Consider the following 21,545-nt stretch of genomic DNA (forward strand, 5'->3'; position numbering starts at 1 on the left):
TCCATGCCCTTTTCCCACCGGATCCCTTCCCACATTCCCCAGAGGGGCCCAGGCGTCCGGCTGTCCCCACCCCCCAACCCCACAGGGGACCCAGGCATCCGGGCGCCCCCAGAATTAACGCACATCCACTTGACATTTATTAGGTGAATTACGGTAGCCTGCAGATTTGGGCTGCCCCAGTATTGGGGGCAATACGGCAGCGGCGCCCCTATAGAAGCCATAGGAGGAGCCATAGGGGGGTCTATAGGTTCCCGGACGCCTGGGCCCCCGCGAGCTCCCGGCCTTTGTCCCAGTTCGGGCGATTTGCTCCGGCGCTTTCCCAAATCCGCCGGGATCAGGGGATTAAACCCGGGCACGAGGGGCCCCTCTGCACAAACCGCCGGAAAACGGAGTTTCCACCCCAAAACCGGGGCAGCCCAACCTCAGTATCAGCCACCAGAGAGGCTCCGCTTGAGCCCCTAAAAGGGGAGTTTTCACCCCAAAACCGGGGCAGCCCAACCTCAGTATCAGCCACCGGAGAGGCTCCGCTTGAGCCCCTAAAAGGGGAGTTTTCACCCCAAAACCGGGGCAGCCCAACCTCAGTATCAGCCACCGGAGAGGCTCCGCTTGAGCCCCTAAAAGGGGAGTTTTCACCCCAAAACCAGGACGGCCCAACCTCAGTATCAGCCACCGGAGAGGCTCCGCTTGAGCCCCTAAAAGGGGAGTTTTCACCCCAAAACTGGGGCAGCCCAACCTCGGTATCAGCCACCGGAGAGGCTCCGCTTGAGCCCCTAAAAGGGGCGTTTTCACCCCAAAACTGGGGCAGCCCAACCTCAGTATCAGCCACCAGAGAGGCTCCGCTTGAGCCCCTAAAAGGGGAGTTTTCACCCCAAAACCAGGACAGCCCAAGCTCCATAGGAGCCAGCGGAGAAGCCACATTCCCCCTTTTCCCCCTTGGAAACGGTCCCACACAGTTGATTTTTTACTTATTTCTCCTTTTTATTATGAAAAAAAGCCGTTTTGGTGTCGCGGTTATTATTTTTTCTCCTTTTCCTCTTTTTTTTTCCCCGTTTTGTTCCCCCGGGACAGGCGGGATAAGACACGTGTGAAGCTTGGGAAAAGGGGAGGGGGTGCTGGGGAGGGAGGGCTTCGCCGGCCCCAAAATCCTTACATTTTCCCTCAAAAATGGATGCGCCGAAGCAGAAAAGCCAAAAATTCCTGGAATTTTTCCTCCGGAATCAAGCTCTGCTTCTGTTCCCGAATCCGCAGCTTTTGGGGGCCATTTTCCAGGGGGATTTGAGGCGTTTTCTGGGATTTTGCGCCATTACCCACATTTTGGGGCTGTTTTCCATGGTTTTGGGGCTGCTGCCGGATCCAAGGCCGCTGCGGAGACGGAAAAGGAGCGGAAAAGCCGGAGCGGCCGCTTCCGCGTCTGGATCCCGTTTTGAGCCATTCGCAGGCGGTTTTGGGGCAGAATCGGCGTTTTCGCCTGGTTCTGGCGTTGGTTTTGGGTGCGATCCCGCTGGATCGCTCATCCGGAGGCTTCCCGAACCGTTTTCCCGTATCCAGGCTCATCCCGAGGCGCGACGTCGGAAAAGGGGGGGGGGAGGAGGTAGGTTTCAAAGCGGATTTAGGAAAGAAAAATCAAAAAACAGGCACATTTACGTCACCCAAATCCGATGGCGCCGGACAGGCACCGCCGGCCTCTCCAAGGGCTATCCCAAAAAAAAAGGAAAAATTCCCAAAGATTCATCCCGCGCAGCCGTTCCCAGAAAAGTCTCCGTTGGATCCCAAGAGCCGGAGCGGCTTCTTCTCATCCTCTGCTCCAAAAAGAGGCAAAAACCTCTTTTCCGGCCCCGATTTTTCCAATGCGGTGGTTTCCAAGCGCTCCCGGAATGCCGGGATATGCTGGATTCAAAGCCAGAGCAGCAGCTCCCGCTAGGGCTAAAGCAGGGAGAGAAAAACCCAGGAATGCCGGATTTTTCCCTGTTTCGGGCATCAACGTTGGAGCTAAGGCTTCATCCTGGTGGGAATACACACGGATGCGGAGGTTTTTCCGGTCATCAGGTGGGGAAAGTTCCCCAAAAAACAGCAATGAAAAACAACCCGCCCGGGAAAAAAGTCACCCAATTCCCATCTCCTCCAGGATTCCAAGACGAGGCCATTTGGGATCCGAACACGGATGCGTTTTCCCTTTTTCCCATGTTTTCCCAGCTCGGAGCAGCAGCGAAGCCGGAGCACGGGAGGATGAGGAGGAGGATGAGGAGGCCGAAGCAGCGCATTTTCCCACCCGACTCCGGAAAAGGCGGCTCCGACTTCCTCATTGGGAATTAGTCGGGAATGTCGGGAATTTTCCCAGCTCCGTGCAGCAGGAGAGAGGGGAAAATCCCAACTTCCTGGATCCGGATCTGCTTGGCGAAGGAGAGAAATGAGCACAGCGCGCGCGGCGGGGGGGGAAAGCCCCAAAATAAGGAAAAAATTCCCAATATTCCCATTCCCGCCCTTCCCAAATAATAATAGTAATAACAAAAAACAACCGGAAAACACAGGAAAACTTAAAAAAAAAAGCCCCCCAAAAAGAAAACAGAAAGTAACAGAGCCCTGTAGATATCGGAGAATTCCTTTTTTCCGGGTTTTTCTCCCACCGAGCGGAGCCGGATCAAGAGGAATTTGGTTCTGGTAAATGGAGGCTTTTTCCTTCAGTAGATCCAGACACAAGTGGCAGCTCCAACTCCCTGGAAAAATAAAAAAGGCGGAAAAATGGGTGATGAACCGGGAACAATGGGATAACAGAGATGGCCGGAGCGTCGCATTCCGGATCTGGATGCTCCAAGAGTTTTTGCCGCTCGTTGGAAGCTGGAGATGGTTTATAAGGAATGGGAGCAGCCGGATTCTTCCGGCTTTTTATTGGTATCACGGAGTTTTGGGTTAAGAAATAAATAACTAGGATTTGGGCTCAGATGCCAAGATTTAGCGTTAAGGATTTTCCAGGTAGCTCCACTTGGCTTCCAGCGTCCGGCCTTTTCCGCAATCCGGAAAATCCGTTGGCAGGAAGGAGGGATATGCATGGAGTGCTCAAGGCGGGAAAACGGACACCGGGTTTTACAAATCGAGCCTGATTTCAGCCCAAAAGGGATTTTTTTTGCCATCAAAAGCTGCGAGCTCCGGGGAATTCCCGGGAAAAGCCGGGATAACTGCGGGATGAGGCTCCTACCTTCCGGCGGCTCCGACATGGGGGGCGTGAGGCAGTACATGTGGTAGCCGCGGTCGCAGTCGTCGCAGAAGAGCAGCTGATCCTGGGCAAACGGAAGCGGGAAGAAAACAGGGAATACTCACGTGATTCCCAGGAAAAGCTCCGGCGGGACGGCAAGCGGAAAAACTCCGGGTTAGGATGGGAAGGGGATGGGAAAAGGCCGGGGAATAGGGTGGGAAAAGGCTGGGGAATGAGCTGGGGGATGCGGTGGGGTTTGCAGCGGTGTTCCCGGCGGGGCGCGATCCCGCCGGACGGCATTCCGGAGGGCGGGAATGCTCACGTCGTTCTCGGAGGTGCCGCAGATGTTGCAGCACTTGCACTCGATGCACTGCCAGCGATAGGTCTTCACCGCCGCCATCATCACCGGCGTGAACTGCAGGCACGACGGGTGGCCTGGAAAGTGGGAAAAAACACCGGGATTTGGGGAAAAAACACCGGGATTTGGGGAAAGAACACGCGGAGAGCGGCGTTCCCGGTCGGAAAAACACCCGGGAAGCAAAGACGGGGAGAAAAACCCGCCTGCAAAGCCGTGTGGGAAAAGGAGGAACGTTGTGAAGCCCAAGTGTGTGAGCTGCCGGAATTCCTGTTTTTTCCCTGTTTGGGAAAGAACAGTTTTCCGGGATCCTTACCCGAGCGTCCGCAGTCGGAGCAGGAGACGAGCTCTTCCGGCTGTCCCGTTTTCTTGTTGATCTTGGAGTCTCCCAAGCAGAAGTCGCAGTAGTTGTTGGGAAGGGCCAATCCGTCGGGACCCTTCTTGGCTGCGGCGAGCGGAAAAGCGGATGCGGCGCGGAAGGAAATCCCGCTTTTCCCAAAGGAAAGCCCTCGGGGAGCGGGGTTGCCCCGGAGCGCTCGGGATGAGCTCCGGGCTCCGGTTTGGAGACTCCGAAATGGGGGATCTCGCGTGCTGGAAAAGCGGGATGGGGTAAAAAAAGCGGGAATGCTGCTTACATTTCTGCTCTTCCGAGCGCTGCGAGACCGGAGTGGGCGGTTGGGAATCGTCCTTGTCATCCCCCTCCTCCTCGGCCAGGTGGGAATGGGCGTAGTGATAACTCAGGCCGGGCCGGTTCTTGTAGCGCTTCCCGCAGACTACGGAATTTTGGGAGAAAAAACAGGGAAAAGAGGTCAGAACAGCGGGAACGCCGCCGGTATCCCGCTCCCAAACTCAGCTCCCGGCCTACGGTGTTGCATCCCGCAGGACCGGGTTGGGATGCGGGATGCCGGGTGGGTTTTTCCCTTCCCCTCCCCTGGGAATAAATCCGGAAAAATCCCATGATGTGTTTCTTTAATGCCGATGATGGATCCCTGAGGGATCGAGCGGTTCCGGCGCGGCTTCCGGATGGGAAGCGCAAGGCGGCAATGGGAGGAAATGTGGGAATAGCTCAAACTCGGCAGGGGAAAATTCCGGATCAAAAGCGATCGGGAAGCGTCTCCCATTTGGAAGCGGGAGCACCGGAACAGTTGCTTTTTTCCAGGAAAAATCACGGGATTTGATGCACAAAAAAAATAGGGAAGTGCCACCACAATGGGGAATTTGGGATTGAAGCCGCTCGCTCCAGGTTCGGCTTCTCCGACTGTTCTTCCCGCAGGGATGAAGGTGCCGGCTGCTCCCGGCTTTCCCAAATCCCAGCTGGGATTTGGGTTCAGAACTGGGAAATTTGAGCTCTTTTCATCCTAGACCAACGCGGAGCAGGGGGAAAACATGAACCTGGGGAAAGGGTGGAAAAGGGAACTGGAAAGGAGAGGAAAAATCCGATGGGAAGAATCTGGGCTCCGTGTGTGGCAGCGGAAAGAGGGATTGGGGCCAATTCCAACCCTCTGGAATGTGGCGGAAGGGGATTTTTGCAAGGGAGAGACACTGGAAACACCGTTTTTCCCCCTGTCTTTCTGTATCCCGGGCAAATGGAGACGGGAAAACAGCTCCGGGACAAGAGCAGCAATCCCGGAGACCGACCGGAGCGTTTTCCCACCTGGACAGCCCTAAAACCCCAGCAATTTGCCCCAAAACTGGGAGTAGGGGAAAAAAAAAAAAAAGGAATCGAGTCTTCCCAGATGAGCATCCAACATCCTGGAAAACCAGCACGTGGAAACAGAGAAAAGGCACCAAAATGGCACTTTTCCGGCTTTACGGAGCGGGAAAAGAGTTGCCCATGTGGGATTTTTTGGACATTTTGGGGGTGAAAACGGAGGTTTTCCGGCTTGGCTGGAGCCCAGTGAGAGGAAAAGCGGCCACCACCGGCATCCTCCAATGGTTTTCCAGGACGGTTTTCCGGCTTTCTGGAATCGCGACACTTCCGAGGGGGGTTAAACAGGGACTTTTTTTATCATTCCCCCCCTTTTATCCAGTGGGGGCTCCTATTCCCAAAACACTCTTGGAAAACCGCGCGGGGCCGGAGCGCAGCTCGGATCCGCTTTAGGCAAAACCAGGGATATTTAGGGAAGGAAAAATTAAAAAAAAAACACCTGGAAAGGGAAAAATTCCGGCACCTCATGGAAAAAGGGCCCCGAAAGCAACAGATTTGGGAGTGAAAGGGTGGGATGGAAACACTGGAATGTTTTCCCGCAGTCTCCCCCCTCCCTTCTCCCGATTTTTTTTCCCCGCAGCGGGAAGCAGGGATTAAACTGTTTTCCGAAGCGTCTCCGGAGGAGGCCGAGGTCGGCTCTGACGTCGGAGCGGCGCCTTTTGGCCCTGGGGGGGGGCCTGTTTTTCCCTCCCTTTCCCCCTTTTCCCAGAGGAAAAAATAAATAAAAGGAGCGTTTTCCAGGAGAGCGGAGAGAGGTGGTGGTTTGGGGAGGGAAAATGAGGAAAATCAATGGAAAAGGGGAGGAAAAATAAGGCATAAAGGCGGACAGAGCGCGGACTACCTCGGTCGGGAGGTTTCAAGTTTTGCTTTTGTTTGTAACTATCTGAAACACAGAAAGAGAGTCGTGAGAAAAGGGGAAAATAATAAAAAAAGCGAAAATCCCCCCAAAAAGCAGAGGCGGCTCCCAAGGGAAAGGAAGGAAAGGAGGGAAAGGAAGTGGGAAGCCGAGAGCGGAAGGGCAGAGGGAAAGAGGGAAGGAAGGAGAGGGGGGAAAAAAAAAAAGACGCGATTTTGGGTGGAAAAGGGGGGAATTTTGGGTGGAAGCATCGGGAGGAAAAAATAAGCAATTTGGGGAGAAAAGGGGGAATTTTGGGTGGAAATAGCAGCGGCTCCGATAGGAGAGGAGGAAGGAGAGAGAAAAGTGGATTTAGAGGCTCCGCTTGGGGCTTTTTGGGACCGTCTCCGTGGAAATGGGGGTTTTGGGGGAATTTGGGGTGTTTTTTCCTCCTCGTGCTGAATTTTGGCAGCGAGGAGGAGGAAGGTGGGGGGAAAGGGAGGAAGTAACGGGGGGGAATCCAGGCCTGGCGCCCGCAGGGATGGAGGCACCGGGAAGGGCCGGAATTGCGGGATTTAACCCCGGAATAGGGGTTAGGGAGAGCAGGAGCCGTGCCGGGAGCAAACCGGGACAATCCCGGAGGAATATCCGGAAAGGCCCCGAGCTCCATCCCCATCCTGTGCCGGCCCGGAGCCGGGTTTTCCCTGGAGCAAGGGAAACATCAGCCTCCGGATGGGATCCCAAGCAGAGCTGGGATAGCGGATCGCTCCGCTTGCTCCGGAGAAAAACTCCTTGGGATGTGGGAAGCTGGGATGGAAAAGGGCTCCGGAACAGCTGGGAAGGGACAGGGTGACGTTTCCGGCCTGCGAAGACCATTGGGAATTTAGGGAATGGTGTCAGTGGGATTCGGACTGCGGACCGGGGCCGTGTTCCATGCTGGGATTTGCAGGTCGGAAAAGGGGAAGAAAATTCAGTGTTTTCCCCATTTCCGAGCACTCCGTATCCTTCTCCCAGTTGGAATGACGCTGCTGGGGAGGACAGGACATGTTTTCCTTTGGGAAAAACCCCAAGCGACTGGGAAGCATCAGGGCAGGGCTGCGGGTCCGAAGGGATCCAAAAAAACCCCCTCCTCCCTCCCCGGAAGGCGAACGCTCCCTTTTTTCCAGAAAATTCCCGACTTCCCAGAAAATTCCATACTCACTGTCGCAAGCGTAGGGTTTATCCCGGTCTTCCAAAATGGCTGCGTCCAGTTTCTTCCGAGCCCCTCCGACACCTTTGCCCTGCGGAGCGGGACGGAAAGGAGAGGATGGAAGCGCCGGCATTCCGAGGATCCGGCATGGGAAAACGCGTGAGCTGACGCTGCCCCTTAGCGGCTACGGCCCCAAACGGCAGGAAAAGAGCCGGGAATGGTGGCAAATGGACGGAGTTTGGAGTCGGGATTGTCCGGATTGTTTGGGATCGCGAGTGGATTTTTGGGATCCTATTGCCCAAACCGTTCGGAATTGCGTTGCCCGAATGGTTTGGGATCATCAATGGGATCCTATGGCCCAATCCGGTCTCTCCATCCGTCCGGAACGCCGCCCTCACCTTGGCCTTCCCCTTCCCTCGCCGCTTCGGCGTGTCTTCCTCGTAGTCTTCATCATCCAGATCGTCCAGGAAATCATCCGGCTCCAGAATCCGCTGGAAAAAAGGGAAAAGCGGGATGAAGGGTACGGAAAACGAGGGGGAAGATCCCTCAGCACGCCTCGGTCCAGCCACCGCATCCAACCCGGAGCGCGCGAGGAAGAGGACGGAATTTTTGGGGAAAAGCAGGAATTTGGGGGGAGGAAAAGACAACTTGGTGCCTCTTATTCCTCAAAAATAGGGAATCCGGCACCTGTTAATTCCCCTTCTTTTCCAGGCAGAAATAAGAGGCGGCGGTTGCTTTCCCAGAGGATTTTATGGAAAGCTGTAGGGAAGTAATTCAATTTCCTGAGATTATCCCAGCGGATCCTGGAAGCAGCAACAAGCGCCAGGAAGACTGGGAAAAACTCATCATGCTGAAAAGCACCGGGAAAGAGCCCAGGAATGAGGGGAAAACACATGGAAATGGGGCCAGAGGCGAGAAAGCGCTGGGAAAAACAACCCAACTCGCCAGGAAAATTAAAAAAAAAGAGATTTCCGTGACCCGGAACGTCCCTTTTCCAACCCAGACCGAGGCTCATCCGGACCAAGACGGCCTTTGATCCGCTAAGCCAATGATTCCCGACCCGGAGCACGTGTCCAGGGGGTGTTTCGGGAAGCAAAAAGGGTTTATTAAGCAAAAAAGGAGCCGGGAAAAGAAAAAAATCAGCTTTTATGGCAAAAATGAAGCTAAAGCCAAAGGTTGGGAAGCTTTTCCGTTGCTTCCATCTTGGATAATGCTGAATCCGGCTGTGGGGCTCAGAAGTGCCTTGTTTTCCAAGGAAAAGGAGCTTTGGAATTGGGTTAAATCAGGGTAAATTAGGGCTTCCAGACTGGAGTCCTTTAGCTCCTGGTGAAAAGAGGGAAACGGGAGCCTCTTTTTACAGGGAATTCCTGAAAATCCCGGAGCCGGGGTCATGCCAGGCAGGGATTCAACATCTGCCAATGGAAAAGGAGAGTGAGAATCCTCATTCCGGCTGCCGGGAAAAAGAGGGGGAAAAGCGGGAATGTAGCGAGTGTTTTTTAATGAATTTATCAAGTTGGGAATTTCCAGGGTTTACGAAATTCCCGCACCTTCCGCGCCCGGCTGTTGGTGACTGGGAATTCTCCCAGGCTGTCGTCGTCAAGGCGCGGATCCGGCAGGGCCCGTTTTTCCAAGGGATCGGTCCGGAGCAGCGCTTCCAAGCTGCTCCCATCCTGTGACATCAACCCTTCCTTCTTCAGCGCCTGGTCGGAATCTGCCGGGGAAAAAAAAACGGGATCAGGAGGAAAAACAGCAGCGTTCCGGGAAAAACGGCAGCGCTCCGGCCTCCCGTCGGAGCGCGCTTATCCCGGCGGCATTCCCAAGCTGTTCTCCCTGCGTTTATGGGCTTCCTAATCAAGCAGCTTCTCCGGAAGCAGCCGGCTCAATCCAGGAATGGGAAAAATCATGGAAAAGAGTGCCGACAAGCGGGAACGGGCGGGATTTACCTGGTTTAATGGACGGGAAGGAAAGGCGCGGATCTTCCGGCGGATGCGCGCGGCGTTTTTTCCGCCAGCGGCGTGCCGGGTAGGAATACAGCTGCCCGGCGGCCAAACCTGGGGGGAAAGGGATGGTAAAACGGGAAAAGCGGGAATCGGGGGCTCTTCCCGGCGGGAAGGCCGCGCTACCTGGCCCGCGGTGCCGCTTTTCCATCCAGATGTAGCAGTTGCTCTGGGCGACTCCGGTTTGGGAATCCAGGAAGGGCAGGCGGACGCTGCGCTCCGCGCACAGGCGCGCGTTGTAGCTGTGACACTGTTCCATGGCATCCCGGTAGTACTGCTCGCCCAGGCTGCAAGGGAAAGCGGGAATGCCGCCGGGAATGCCGCCGGGAATGCCGCTGGGAAGAGGCACCTTGGCCTCGCTTCCTGCTGCTCTGCCAGCCCAGCCGGCAGCATCATGGAGGCGGCTCCGGGGTGGGAAGAGGGATGGGAAGAGGAATGGGAAGCGGGAAGCAGGGAGGGAAGCGGATGGGAAGCGGGGAGGGAAGAGAGGTGGGAAGCGGGGAGGGAAGAGGGAAGCAGCGAGGGAAGAGGGGTGGGAAGTGGGGAGGGAAGCGGGATGGGAAGAGGGATGGGAAGAGGGATGGGAAGTGGGGAGGGGAAGAGGGGTGGGAAGAGGGATGGGAAGAGGGAAGAGGGATGGGAAGAGGGGTGGGAAGAGGGGTGGGAAGAGGGAAACGGGGAGGGAAGTGGGATGGGAAACAGGATGGGAAGCAGGATGGGAAGAAGGATGGGAAGAGGGAAGCAGGGAGGAAGCGGGATGGGAAGAGGGAAGCGGGGAGGGAAGAGGGACGGGAAGTGGGGAGGGAAGCGGGGCGGGAAGCAGGGAGGGAAGCGGGGAGGGAAGCGGGGAGGGAAGCGGGGTGGGAAGCGGGATGTGGCTCTGCTCCTGTCCGGAAGCGCGGAGAGCTCCGGAGGGTCTCCATGCTAAGGGGCGATGCCGTGGCCTTTTCCAATGGGAAGCTGAGGGGTTTTGACCTTGTTTTCCCCACCGTTATGCCGAATTGGGTAAAAATAAAGAGGGAATTCCTGGGATTTGGGAATTCCCGGCTGTTGGAAGCGCTGCAACAAGCAATTCCCGGTTTGGGAAGTCCAGGAGTCGGAAACTACCACCGGCACCTTTCACATAGGAGAAAAAAATATCCCAGTCTGGCTCCGAGCTCCCAAAAAAGCAGCATCCGACATCCCGGGATGGTTCCCAAAGGGAAGTAGCAATTTTCCGGGAAGAACATCCTGAAATGGATTTTTTCCCTCCAGAGACGGCAGAGGGAGCCCAAAGACCAGGCTTGGATGAAGAAACCGCTAAAATTCCTGAAGTTCGGAGCAGCGGATCCCTCCTGGAGCTGCTCGCTTTCTCCGGAAAACTCACTTCCCTAAAACTTCCCCATAATTTTCCCGATTAGTTCCGGCAAACTGCAGGATTCTAGCAGGGAGAAAAGGGGAATTGGCTTCTCTGGACAAAGCCAGAAGAGGTTTGGCAATCCAAAGGATTTCAAAATCCAAGGAAAAAGGGAAAAAAAGGGGGCATTCCATGATAGTTTGCCATTATTACAGTGGAAAATCCACAGAAAAAGCACACGAGGAATTAAAGACGTTTGGAAAATTCCTCCAGGCTTTCCAAAGGCGGAGAGCGGGATTTTGTGGCTGGAATCCCACCGGAAAGAAAAGGCAAAAAAGGAATTCCGCCTGGAAAGAAAAAAAACTCCATAATTTTCTCTAAATTCCCAAAATATAGAGCAATTTGAGGTTAATTCCAGCAATTGGGATGAGCTGCTTTTATCAGAGCAGTAGGAATGTTCCCTATGCTGAAAAGTATGGAAAAGCGCAGGGATGAGAGGGAAGCTGGGAAGCGGAAGAGGGGAATTCAAGGAAACGCGGCGGGATTTCCCGGATTAAAAAAGGACCTTAAAAAAGGTCCAAAAAATCCCATAAATAAATATGCAAATAAACATATTTTCCATGGGCGAAAAGTCCACGATTTTATACATATATAAATGTATATAAAAACATACACAAAACATATATAAACATATATGTAAAAATACATTACTCACATGTTTTTATACATATATGTGTATGTATATATACATTTATACATATATAACCCTGAGTCTACATAGGGACTGTTTTAAGGGCTTCTTTTTTGGATGGGGGCAATATAGGGTCTCCGGGATATACGGATATGCACTTAAAGTCGCCCCCCAAGCTATATAAATTATATATGCATATATATATATATATTATACATATATAAATTAATATTATATCATATATATATATTATATATATATTACTTACATATATTACATACATATAGTATATATATTATGTATCCCAAGGGCTCTATATGGGGCTCAGAAGGCCCCCAGGTTCTATAGGGCCCTCCCCCTCACACAAGGGGATCCTGCAGGCTCTATAGGGTCCCCTTGCAACACCCTATAGAGATAATCCCACGTTTCAAGGGTTCTACAGGGCCCCTCTCATAGGGACATATAGGAGAAGAGACCCCCCCTCATCCCCTGGGCTCTATAGGGGCTATAAGGGGGGTGGGGGGGAAGCTGCTCCCTTGTTTCTTTAACAAGGACCTATATGGAGGGACCCCTGACTCTATAGGATCCCTCATAGGATCACATAGGGAGACACCCCCTACACACTGCCCTATAGGGCCCCCTTTAACAGGACCACCAGGGCTCTATATGATCTTCTCCTAAAGCCATACGGGAGAAAACCTCTCCACTAGGCCCTATCCTACAGGACCCCCTATAGAAGGAGGAGAGATCCCCACAGAGAGAGTCCTTACAGCCCTATAGGACCCCTGGTCTCTATAGGTTCCCCAGGCCCTACAGAACCCCCTCAGAGGAGCCTATAGGGATCCCCCTATAGGACCCCCAGGCTCTATTTGGCCCCCTCAAAGAGCAATATAAAAAATAAACATATAGGGAGAGATCTCCCCCCCTTCCCCAGTGTTATATGGGCCTCAGGGCCTATAGCATGCCCTCACACAGCCATATAGGGGTTCCCCTATAGGACCCCTCCGATGAGCCTATAAGGAGCCCCTCAACCCCATTATAGGACCCCCAGGTTCTATAGGGAGCCATACAGAAGTCCTCCCACCTGCCCCGACAGGACCCTATAGGGGACATCCTCATAGAACCGTATAGGGAAGAACCCATAGGGAAGAACTGATGGCTCTATAGGTTCCCCGGGCCCTACAGGACCTCCTCAGAGGAGCCTATAGGGATCCCCACACAGGCCCCCACCCCAATAGGGCCCCCAGGTCCTATAGGAAACCATATAAGGGTCCTCCCACCCAACAGGGCCCTATAGGGGACCTCCTCACGGGACCGTATGGGCTCCACAGGCTCCCCCAGCCCTATAGGTACCCCCCGGGCCCTATAGGACCCCCAGGATCTATAGGACCTCCTCAGAGGAGCCTATAGGGATCCCCACACAGGCCCCCACCCCAATAGGGCCCCCAGGTCCTATAGGAAACCATATAAGGGTCCTCCCACCCAACAGGGCCCTATAGGGGACCTCCTCACGGGACCGTATGGGCTCCACAGGCTCCCCCAGCCCTATAGGTACCCCCCGGGCCCTATAGGACCCCCAGGATCTATAGGACCTCCTCAGAGGAGCCTATAGGGATCCCCACACAGGCCCCCACCCCAATAGGGCCCCCAGGTCCTATAGGAAACCATATAAGGGTCCTCCCACCCAACAGGGCCCTATAGGGGACCTCCTCACGGGACCGTATGGGCTCCACAGGTTCCCCCAGCCCTACAGGGACCCCCCCGACCCTATAGAACCCCCAGGATCTATAGGAGGCCATGCAAGAGTGTGAACGCCCCCCTCCAGCACCTATAGAGAAACCCAAGGCCCCCCAAATCGACCCCCCCCGGAAAGTTTCCCCCCAACAATGAGCGCGGCCGCCCCGTGTCCCCCCCCGCGGCGGCCACTTGGTCTCGCCCGCGGCGCGGGGGGGCGCGGGCAGCGCGCGGGGCCGGGCGGAACCATCGCGCGGGGCCGCGGGGGGGACCGGGAGGGGAGGGGGGGGGCGCACTCACAGCTTCACTACATTCTGTACCACCGCCGCCATCTTGCCTCCGCCGCGCACCGCGCATGCGCACGGGGAGAGGGGCGGGGGCGCGCGGAGCCAGGGCGCATGCGTGCGGGGGGGCGCCGCGTTGGCGCGCGCATACGCGCTGCCGCCTCCCCCCCACCCCGCCCCGGCCGCGTGGGCGCATGCGCGGAAAGCCGCGGGTGGCTCTGACGTTCCGCGCATGCGTCACGGAGAGGGGTTCTCACCCCTCCCGCCGCCTGCGCGAAGGGCGGGGCTTTTGCGCATGCGCAGAGGAAAAGGCGGGAAAAGGCTGAGGCGGGAGAGGAGGGATGAGGGAAGGGAAAATGGAGAAAGGTGGAAAGACGAGGATGGAGGGTAGAGTGAAAAGGCTGAGGTAAAATGGAGGCACCTGAGCCCAGTGTGGCAAAAAACAGGAGAAAATGGGTAGAAATGACAGGAAATATGGAGAAAAAATAGAAAAGAAATGATTATCATAAAAACAAAATGATTAACGTAAACTAACTAAAGGATAACAGTAAGAAAGGAGCAAAATGTAGGCAAAGGGAAAAAGGTGAATAATGAGGCAGAAGGACACGTGGGACGTTCAGTTGCGAGGATCATATATATAATAAGTGAACGTTATATAAGTAACTTATGTGATAAAGCAAAGGGAGAGGTGGGAAGATGGAGGGAAGTGGAAAGATGAGGATGAGGCGGAGGGGATGAAGGGTAGAGCGAAAAGGCTGAGGTAAAATGGAGGCACCTGAGCCCAACGTTGCAAAAACCAGGGGAAAAGAGGCAGAAATGATAGGAAATATGGAGAAAAATAGAAAAGAAATGATTATCATAAAATAAAATGATTAGTATAAAACAAAATGATTAATGTAAAATAATTAAAGGATAATAGTAAGAAAGGAGAAAAATGTAGTCAAGGGGGAAAAGGTGAATAAGGAGGCAGAAGGACACATGGGACGTTCAGTTGTGCGTATCGTATGTATAATAAGTAAACGTTTTATAAATAATTTGTGTGATAAAGCAAAGGGAGAGGCAGGGATCAATCCGGGAGATTGCATCAGGGACCTGGAACAGAACCCACGGTGCTGACGGGGGATTTGGGCCTAATTCTCAGTCTATTGGGTAAAAAGGAATTCAGGGGGTGAGAGCACGTTGCTTTAGTCTGGATTTCCCCTCAGCCAGCCCTTTCCTGACACTTTCTTGGCCTCTCTGCTCAGAAAGATGAGAACAGAAGCATTTTTGCTCAGCTTTTTTTTTTTTTTTCGCTTGAAATTCCCTTCTAGCCCAGACCTTTTGACTCCTAAATTAGTTTATAAAAAACCAAAACCCTTAAACTTTAGTCTTAAATATTGTTACCCAGGGTGGAGAGTGTGGCTTTTCCGATGTTTTTTGCCACCCGAGTGAATCCCTTTTCCTTGTGGCTTCCCCTTTCCGCACAGCCCCTAATCGGGGGAGGAAGAGGGAATGGTTTGTGGGTTTTCCTTTCCCTGTTTTCCGCACCAGGAAATTGTTTTCCAGCCACATCATCCGTTTCTGCGGCCAAGGCCGTGTGAGGAGCCAAATTCCTCCAAATTCCATGGTGATCCTTCCCCTGGGCTCCCACGTGGATTGTGTGTGTAGAGTGGGAGTTTGTCATGAAATAAATCATGGAATTAACCTGTAAACCTGCGGGTAAGGATAACAGGGAGTACTGGGTAGGGCTGCTGGATCCTGGAATTCCAAATCCGTAGCCCTCCAAGCTTTTGTTACCATCTTCTGCCTCAAAATTCCCCCCAAAATGAGGAGAATTTGGTGAGATTGCCATCAGGAGATGGCTGCGTATCCCGCAAAAATACTCTCCCTCCCTTCCCATGATAAAGCCAGCTCCTCTCCTCTCTTTCCCAGGTGTTTGGGAGCACCGAGATGCTGGAATCGCGCAGGGAGCGTCGCCGGAGCACACGGGACAGCCTGGATTGTGATCCTTTTCCTAGCGGATTCGGCGCCGGCTCCTTTTCCGGGCCCGGACGCGCTGCCAAAACCCCCGGCGCTGAGCGGGGCCGCCGCCTCTCATCCGGATAAGCGGATCTTTCTCCGTGACCGGCGACGCGTGAGGCGATTTTCCCACTCAGCCGGATGGTTTCGGGAATAGACTCATTTTCCCCCCAAAAAATGGGCAAAAACGTGAAAAAAAAACCCCATTTAACCCCCCTCGTTGCCATTTTTGCTGCTCTCTCGTTTCCCCCCTGCCCTGGGGCCTCCCAGCAGATGGGCCGAGTAAACAAGAGCTCCTGACGAGCTCAGCTCGTTAACATAATGACTCATTAGTTAATGATGCGAGCCGGGCAAAACAACCCGGCGAGATGGGGGTTGTGAAGGAACCCACACTCCCCCCAGGGAGAAAACAGCAAAAAAATTATCAGCACGTTCCTCTTTTTCTCTTTTTTAAAAGAAATTCCCGATTTCCCAAGGGCTTCCCAGCCTAACTCGGCTAGAAAAGGGCTGGGAATAACTCCGAACACCTCCGTTATTTAATTCCAGCATCCAAGCACTGAGGTTGCATGTGCTTTTCCCCCCTGTTTCTGGGGGAAAACAGTGTTTAGGGGGTTAGTTTTAAGAGGGATCGGGAAGCTGCAAAGCCAGGACCCGACTCTGAAGGCAGTTTGGGGGGAAAAAAAACGTTTTTCCTGAATGTGGATGAACTAAAATATATCTCTACAGCTGAATTCTAGGGCCTGGTTTAATAAAATAGACCCAAAGGATTTCATGGAGAATGGGATGAGCCCCCTTCTCCCTTGTTCCTCCCACCATGTTGAACCATGGGGGAATGAGAGCGAATATTTTCCCCAACAGATGATTTTTTCCCCCCAAACTGCTCTTATTTCCTAGCTCACAGGCTCTCGAAAGCAAAAGAAGCCAAAAACACACAGAAAAGTTTAGTGGAAACGCTCCAAATCCGAGGGCAGATGGAGCTGCTGCAAGCGGGATGTGCAGGGAGTCACTTGTGTCACCCAATTTCCCCCTTTTTGCCAGTTTGTCCCCCTTTTTTTCCAGTTTTTCACCCTTTTTTTTATTTTTCCCCCTCTTTTCTCACAGTTCAGCCCCATCCTCTGGGCCCACGACGTTCCAAACATTGTGCACGATTCAGCCACCATCGTTCATTCTTCATCGCTGGCTTCTCCTACTCCGTTGGGGGATAATCCGGAGGATTTCCCGGGAAAACCCAATCGCGCCCCAATCCACTTGGGAAAACGGAGACAAAGGTCGGCTTGAGGCGCTCCAGGCAGCTCGGGGGAAGGAAACCAACCTGAACAACCCCAAAAAAGAGGGAGAACCCACCTAAAATCCTACATTCCCGAGTGTTTCCCTCGCGCAGCCGCTGGCCCTTCTCACGTCCGGATCTCCTGCCTGCCGGAATCGCGCACGGAGCCGCCGCGCTCGTCCTGGTGCTTTTCCATGACCTGCAGCACGTCCTCGAGGATGGAGGGCCCCAGGTCCACGTGGAGGGAGAGCAGGGAGCCGGCGTGCGACAGGAGCGGCTCCGGCTGCTCCGCGAGTCCGTTGGGCGGCGGCGCGGGAACGCCGGGATCCTCATCCAGGTGCAGCCGCGGCGGCTTCGGCGGCGCCTGCGCCGCGGGCAGCGTCAGCGCCTGGGGCCCCCCGAGCACGGGCAGCGAGATGGCGTTTTTGAGGAGCGGGGAAGCGTTTTCCGGCAGCCGCGGATCCCGGCCGGACACGGTGGCCGCGCGGGCCAGCGGGAAGGCGGCGGCGGCGTCTCCGGCTCCGTGCGGCAGCAGGTGGAATTTTCCCTGCAGGAAGGAGACGTCTCCGAAGGTGTCGCGCTCGCCGCCGCTTCCCACGTGGATCGTGTGCCGGAAGTCGCCCAGCGGGGGGCTGATCATGTCGGACGACAGCAGATCCCGGAGTTTTTCCTTCTTGCCCTTCCGGCCGCTCCGCTTCAGGTAAATGGGCACCTTGGCCGACATTCCGGAGGATCCCGCGGTCCCGGGAGGCGCCGCCAGCTCCTCGAGCGCCAACACCCGAGTCTGCAAAACACAGGGAAAAGGGGGAGAATAAACAACCACCCGCACTTGGGAGCCGGGATCACCGTTAAGGACGAAGCTTCTCGGCGCGAATGCATCCCGGGAAGTTAATTCCGGGCGTTCTCCAGCTGCAGTTTGTTGGCTGCTTTAGTGCTAAGAGAATGAGTCAAGTGATTAATTAATTCCAGGTGCTCGTGGAAACTCTTCCTGCAAGAGGCCTTGGGATCAAGGAGCCCTAGGATTCATGCTTGTGATCCAAATGGATTCCCACTGGGATAGGGAACGGATTAAGGGCTCGGCTGTGGTGGAAACAGATTTGGGAAGCAGCTTCTCCGGCTGCTGGGATGAAATTTGGCACCTGGAGCCCCGCGTTTGCTCCACCCTGAGGAAAAACAACATCCCTGTGCCTCAAAAAATGGGATCTGATCGGATCCAGGGAACAGGAACTCCCCCCGTTCTCCTCAACCTGCCTCCTTCCTGATGTTTTAGCGTTCGGAAGCTCTTCCGAGCGCCAAAACCACCTGTGAGGTCTAGTCCAAGGGCGATTGGGATCCCAAATCCCAATGGATTTGGAAAACAAGGTCCCTCAATATCCCTTTCCCAAAGTTTTCCAGCTTTCACCCCTGGGAAAGGGAGTGGAGAAGGGGTGCTGCAGGAAGAGCTCCGTGCTGCCTTGTGCTGTATCCCGTTGCTTCCTATGGATTGCTGGGATACACAGAGTTGGGTGGACAGTACCTAGCTTAAAATGGGTTTAAAAGGCCCTGGATATGGTTAACAGGTGGGAAAAGCCGTGTTTTTTGGGAGAACATTCCACAAAATGTGATTCCCAGTGGTCGGCACAGGGAGAAAGAGGGAAAAAAGAGGGAAAAAACGTGGATGCAGATGTTTGGTGGCAGGAAAAAGCATCCCGGGGTCAGGAACAGGGTGACGCCGACCATCTGGTCCTGGGTGGGGAACTGATTCCAGCTGGTCCATCCCTCCCTTGTCCTTCTGGGAGGGAATTTGGCTTTTTCCCCCCTTGCAAAATTCCCTCCTTATGGAAATCCCCCGGACCTGCCCGGGTTGCGATCCACCTCTCCTCAGGGATTGCTGAAACGCCCCTGAAATCGAGAAGGGGACCCCAAAACAGGCACAACCGGTGGGAACGGCCGCGCTTCCGCTGCCAGCTCCCTATGGATTAGCACCTTCCGTACTTATCTCTCCGGAAATGGGAAGGATTTTGCCTCGCGGAGAGCCCGGAAGCGCAAAACATTCCGGCTCTGGTGCCTTTAAGCCACTCCGTGCCTCCGTTTCTCCCACCTGGGAGCTGTGCCCCCGCCGATCGGCTCTTGGGCCCCCGTTTCTTGGGAACGTTTACACCCGATAAATCCATAAAATTAAATTGGAATGAGCTCCCGCCGTTTCCAAGCTGCGATTTAAAGCTGGGGTTTCCCGGCTTCATCCCAGGTGATTTTCCTCCCTCTTTGCAGCTGCCTTTTCCCAGTTCTCTTCCACCACAGGCTGCGGAAAACCATGGGAGCACCCTGAAGATCCCTAATAATTTAGGGAGCCCCAAAGATCCGGCATCGCTCCGAGTGTCTCCGGGAGTATCCGGTGTCGGCGCTGCGATATCCACCCCCTTCTCCCAGTTTGTTTTAACTCATTTCTCACATCCCGACATAAAAACGGGTTTCCTGCCGGCAGCAGGGACTTACGCTCCTGGATTTCCTCAGAGATGAGCGGAGCAGCCCGGAAGCACCGCAGGATTTTTCCAACCAATCCGTAAAACAGCAGGAGGTGATTCAACCCGGACAGCCAAATTCACTCTGGTGACACCAACGGATCCAGTGAAAAATACTCCGGAAAGGGAGCGAGCAAACGAAGCCGGTGGCTCCCGACTCTTTTCCCAGCGTCTTTCCGAGTGTCCTCTCGGTCCCGCAGCCGCTTCCCTGTGCTGCTCCGGGGGATTTTGAAACGGGTGAATTTCCCCGGGGCGTCGCCCTTGTTAAAATCCCACGTCCTTGTTTAGCTCCGATTTGTCACCTCCGGTTGCGCAAGGTCCCCGCGGGGTCACGGCGGTGACAGCGCCTGCCTCCAGCTTGCTGCTTTTTCCCCTTTTTTTTTGGGAAATCCCAAGGCAGGAATCTCTGGTGCTTGCGTGAGGCTTCGAGGTGACGACTCAAATCAGCTGAAGGGAGGAAAATAAAATCACCCGGCTAAAAATATTGCCTAAAAACACATGGGAAAAGAGGAGCGGGGGAGACTTGTGCCAGTGGATTCGTAAACAAGGAAAAAAAGGAAAAATTGGCATGAGATTCCTCATTTGAGGCTCTTTCTGCAGCCACGAGATGGTTGCATGTGTCCTGGGGGAAAAAAAAGCTTCGACTGTGGAGAAAACTGGGATATTTGGGAATGGAGAGCACAGCCCCTTCCCGAGACAATGGGAAAGGCAAACTTTTGGAATCTCTTGTAGGAGCTTTGCTGGATCCATGTGGAGAAACATCCAGTGGCCTCTGATCCGGGAAGAGCTACACTCCGAAATGGCAAGAAAAAACAGGGAAAAGCTCCTGGCGGGATCCCAGTCCGGAGTGGAAGGACTGGGAAAGGAGCAGGATGCTGCTGCGTGAGTTTGGAGCGGCTCTTTTCCCAGCTGGAGTGTCCAGTGCTCTCAGTGCCTCCTTTTCCGGCTTGGGAAAACATGGATAAGGGGAGAGGAGGAGAGGGTGACAACTGTGGTCCTGGTCTGCAAATCCATCGCTTCCCGGCCTCCGTTTCCCGCTTCTCCGATGGGCACCTGCCTTTTCCCGAGTGGATGGGCGGATCTCTTGCTTCGATTCCGAAAATCCTTTCCCTGAAAAAACTCCGGGAGCCCAAAATGGCAGGAACAAAAAGCAGGAACGGCGACGCAAGCCAAGCCCTTCCCAGGGAAGAGCTGGGAATTCCCTCGGCAGCAGGCAGAGCCTTTAATCACCGGCTCCGACTTTCTCCCCGTCTTCCTTGGAAGCGGAAGGAGCCGCTCGGGAACAGGTCAGAGGTTGCTCCACTATTCCCATATCGGAGTCAAAGTCTGTGCCGGGATAATATCCTTGGCGCTTTCCCAGACGCGTTGACGCTGCTGTGGCTCCGAATCCAAAGGGCCCGGGGCCCTTTTCCATCTCGCTCCGGCCAGACAGGATCCTGGAGCGAGACTGCAATTCCAAGGATGTCGATGCAGCAAATTTGATCCCGGTTGCTAAAATTACCTGGATCAGTAGCCGGATCGGTTTGAAATGGGATTGGGGATCGGCTCCTGCTTCCGCCCCTTGTGAGGGAAAACACAAAGCGCCCGGCCCGGCTCTTGGCCGCTTCCCGAATGTATCCGCCGGGAAAGCCGATGCCGGCAGAAGCAGATGGGATGAGCCGAGCGGCGCCGCGGGATTCCAGGACTGGATTTGCGGGTCCGAGGAGGGGGAAGGTGACGGAGGCCTCCGGAGCCGTCAAAACTTCCCAGTGCGGAAAAGCAGTGCCCCCCCCGCCAAACACCCGGATTCTTTTCCGCGTCCCTCGCCACCCCCCAGGACCCAGCCTCATTTTCCAGGGAAGAGAGGCTGGAGCTGGCAGGCCTGGGAGCGTCATTCCGGAGGCTGACGGAGCCGGGATGCTCCGGGAGCCGGGAATATCCCCCCTCTGGAGCAAGGGAAACGCGGCTCCCACCCACACTCTCCGCTCGCTACTCACCGGCCCCGTGTCTTCCTCCCGGCCTTTCCGCCTGCTCCGGCCTTTCCGATCTCTCCGATCGACTGCGCGGAGCCGCATCCAGGGCTGTGTTCCCTCCCTCCCCGCTCCGGGGCCAATGCCGGAGCGCCGGATCGGGCGGCCCCGAGCCAAGGGCCAAGCTCCACCCCGGGGACGCGGATCGCAGCCGCCCGCTCCCGCCGGAGCCGCCGCTCCGGTTGTTTTCCAGCCTTCCTACAACCAGCCGAAGCTTTTCCTCCTCCTTGGATATACCCACATTCACGAGCAGGTGGAATCGGACCAAAAACCCCCGTCTGCTCCATCTGCAAAGGGAGAATTCCCGGTGGAGCAGACCTGGAATGAGGCTCATCCATCCCCAATAAACCCCTGGGAAAATTCCCACTGCTTCCTAGTGTTTCCATATGGGGATTAACCCGGATAATTCGTTCCACCGAAGCGAGAGGTTGGATTAAACAAACAGCAGCCC

At 54.8% G+C, this 21,545-nt stretch overlaps 2 protein-coding genes across 2 annotated transcripts; both read right to left on the minus strand.

The window, feature by feature from the left end:
• Positions 1-1,158: 1,158 nt before the first annotated feature.
• DPF2 (double PHD fingers 2) lies at positions 1,159-13,375 on the minus strand. Its single transcript, XM_088531377.1, has 13 exons — positions 13,336-13,375; positions 9,401-9,561; positions 9,221-9,328; positions 8,825-8,988; positions 7,676-7,768; positions 7,290-7,368; positions 6,095-6,136; positions 4,181-4,318; positions 3,862-3,990; positions 3,513-3,625; positions 3,194-3,275; positions 2,158-2,714; positions 1,159-1,362 (listed from the first exon to the last, which is right to left on the minus strand). The coding sequence occupies exons 1-13, from the start codon at positions 13,365-13,367 to the stop codon at positions 1,159-1,161; spliced, it is 1,902 nt and encodes a 633-aa protein (XP_088387503.1). The 5' UTR covers positions 13,368-13,375.
• Positions 13,376-16,711: 3,336 nt separating this feature from the next.
• Positions 16,712-17,316, minus strand: CDC42EP2 (CDC42 effector protein 2). Its single transcript, XM_088531376.1, has one exon. It carries the CDS (start codon positions 17,306-17,308, stop codon positions 16,712-16,714), a length of 597 nt encoding a protein of 198 aa, XP_088387502.1. The 5' UTR covers positions 17,309-17,316.
• Between the last annotated feature and the right edge of the window lie 4,229 nt (positions 17,317-21,545).

The sequence above is a fragment of the Tinamus guttatus genome, unplaced genomic scaffold, assembly GCF_059628265.1.
Source record: "Tinamus guttatus ecotype Peru unplaced genomic scaffold, ASM5962826v1 Tinamus_guttatus_pri_ptg000413l, whole genome shotgun sequence".
NCBI lineage: Eukaryota > Metazoa > Chordata > Aves > Tinamiformes > Tinamidae > Tinamus > Tinamus guttatus.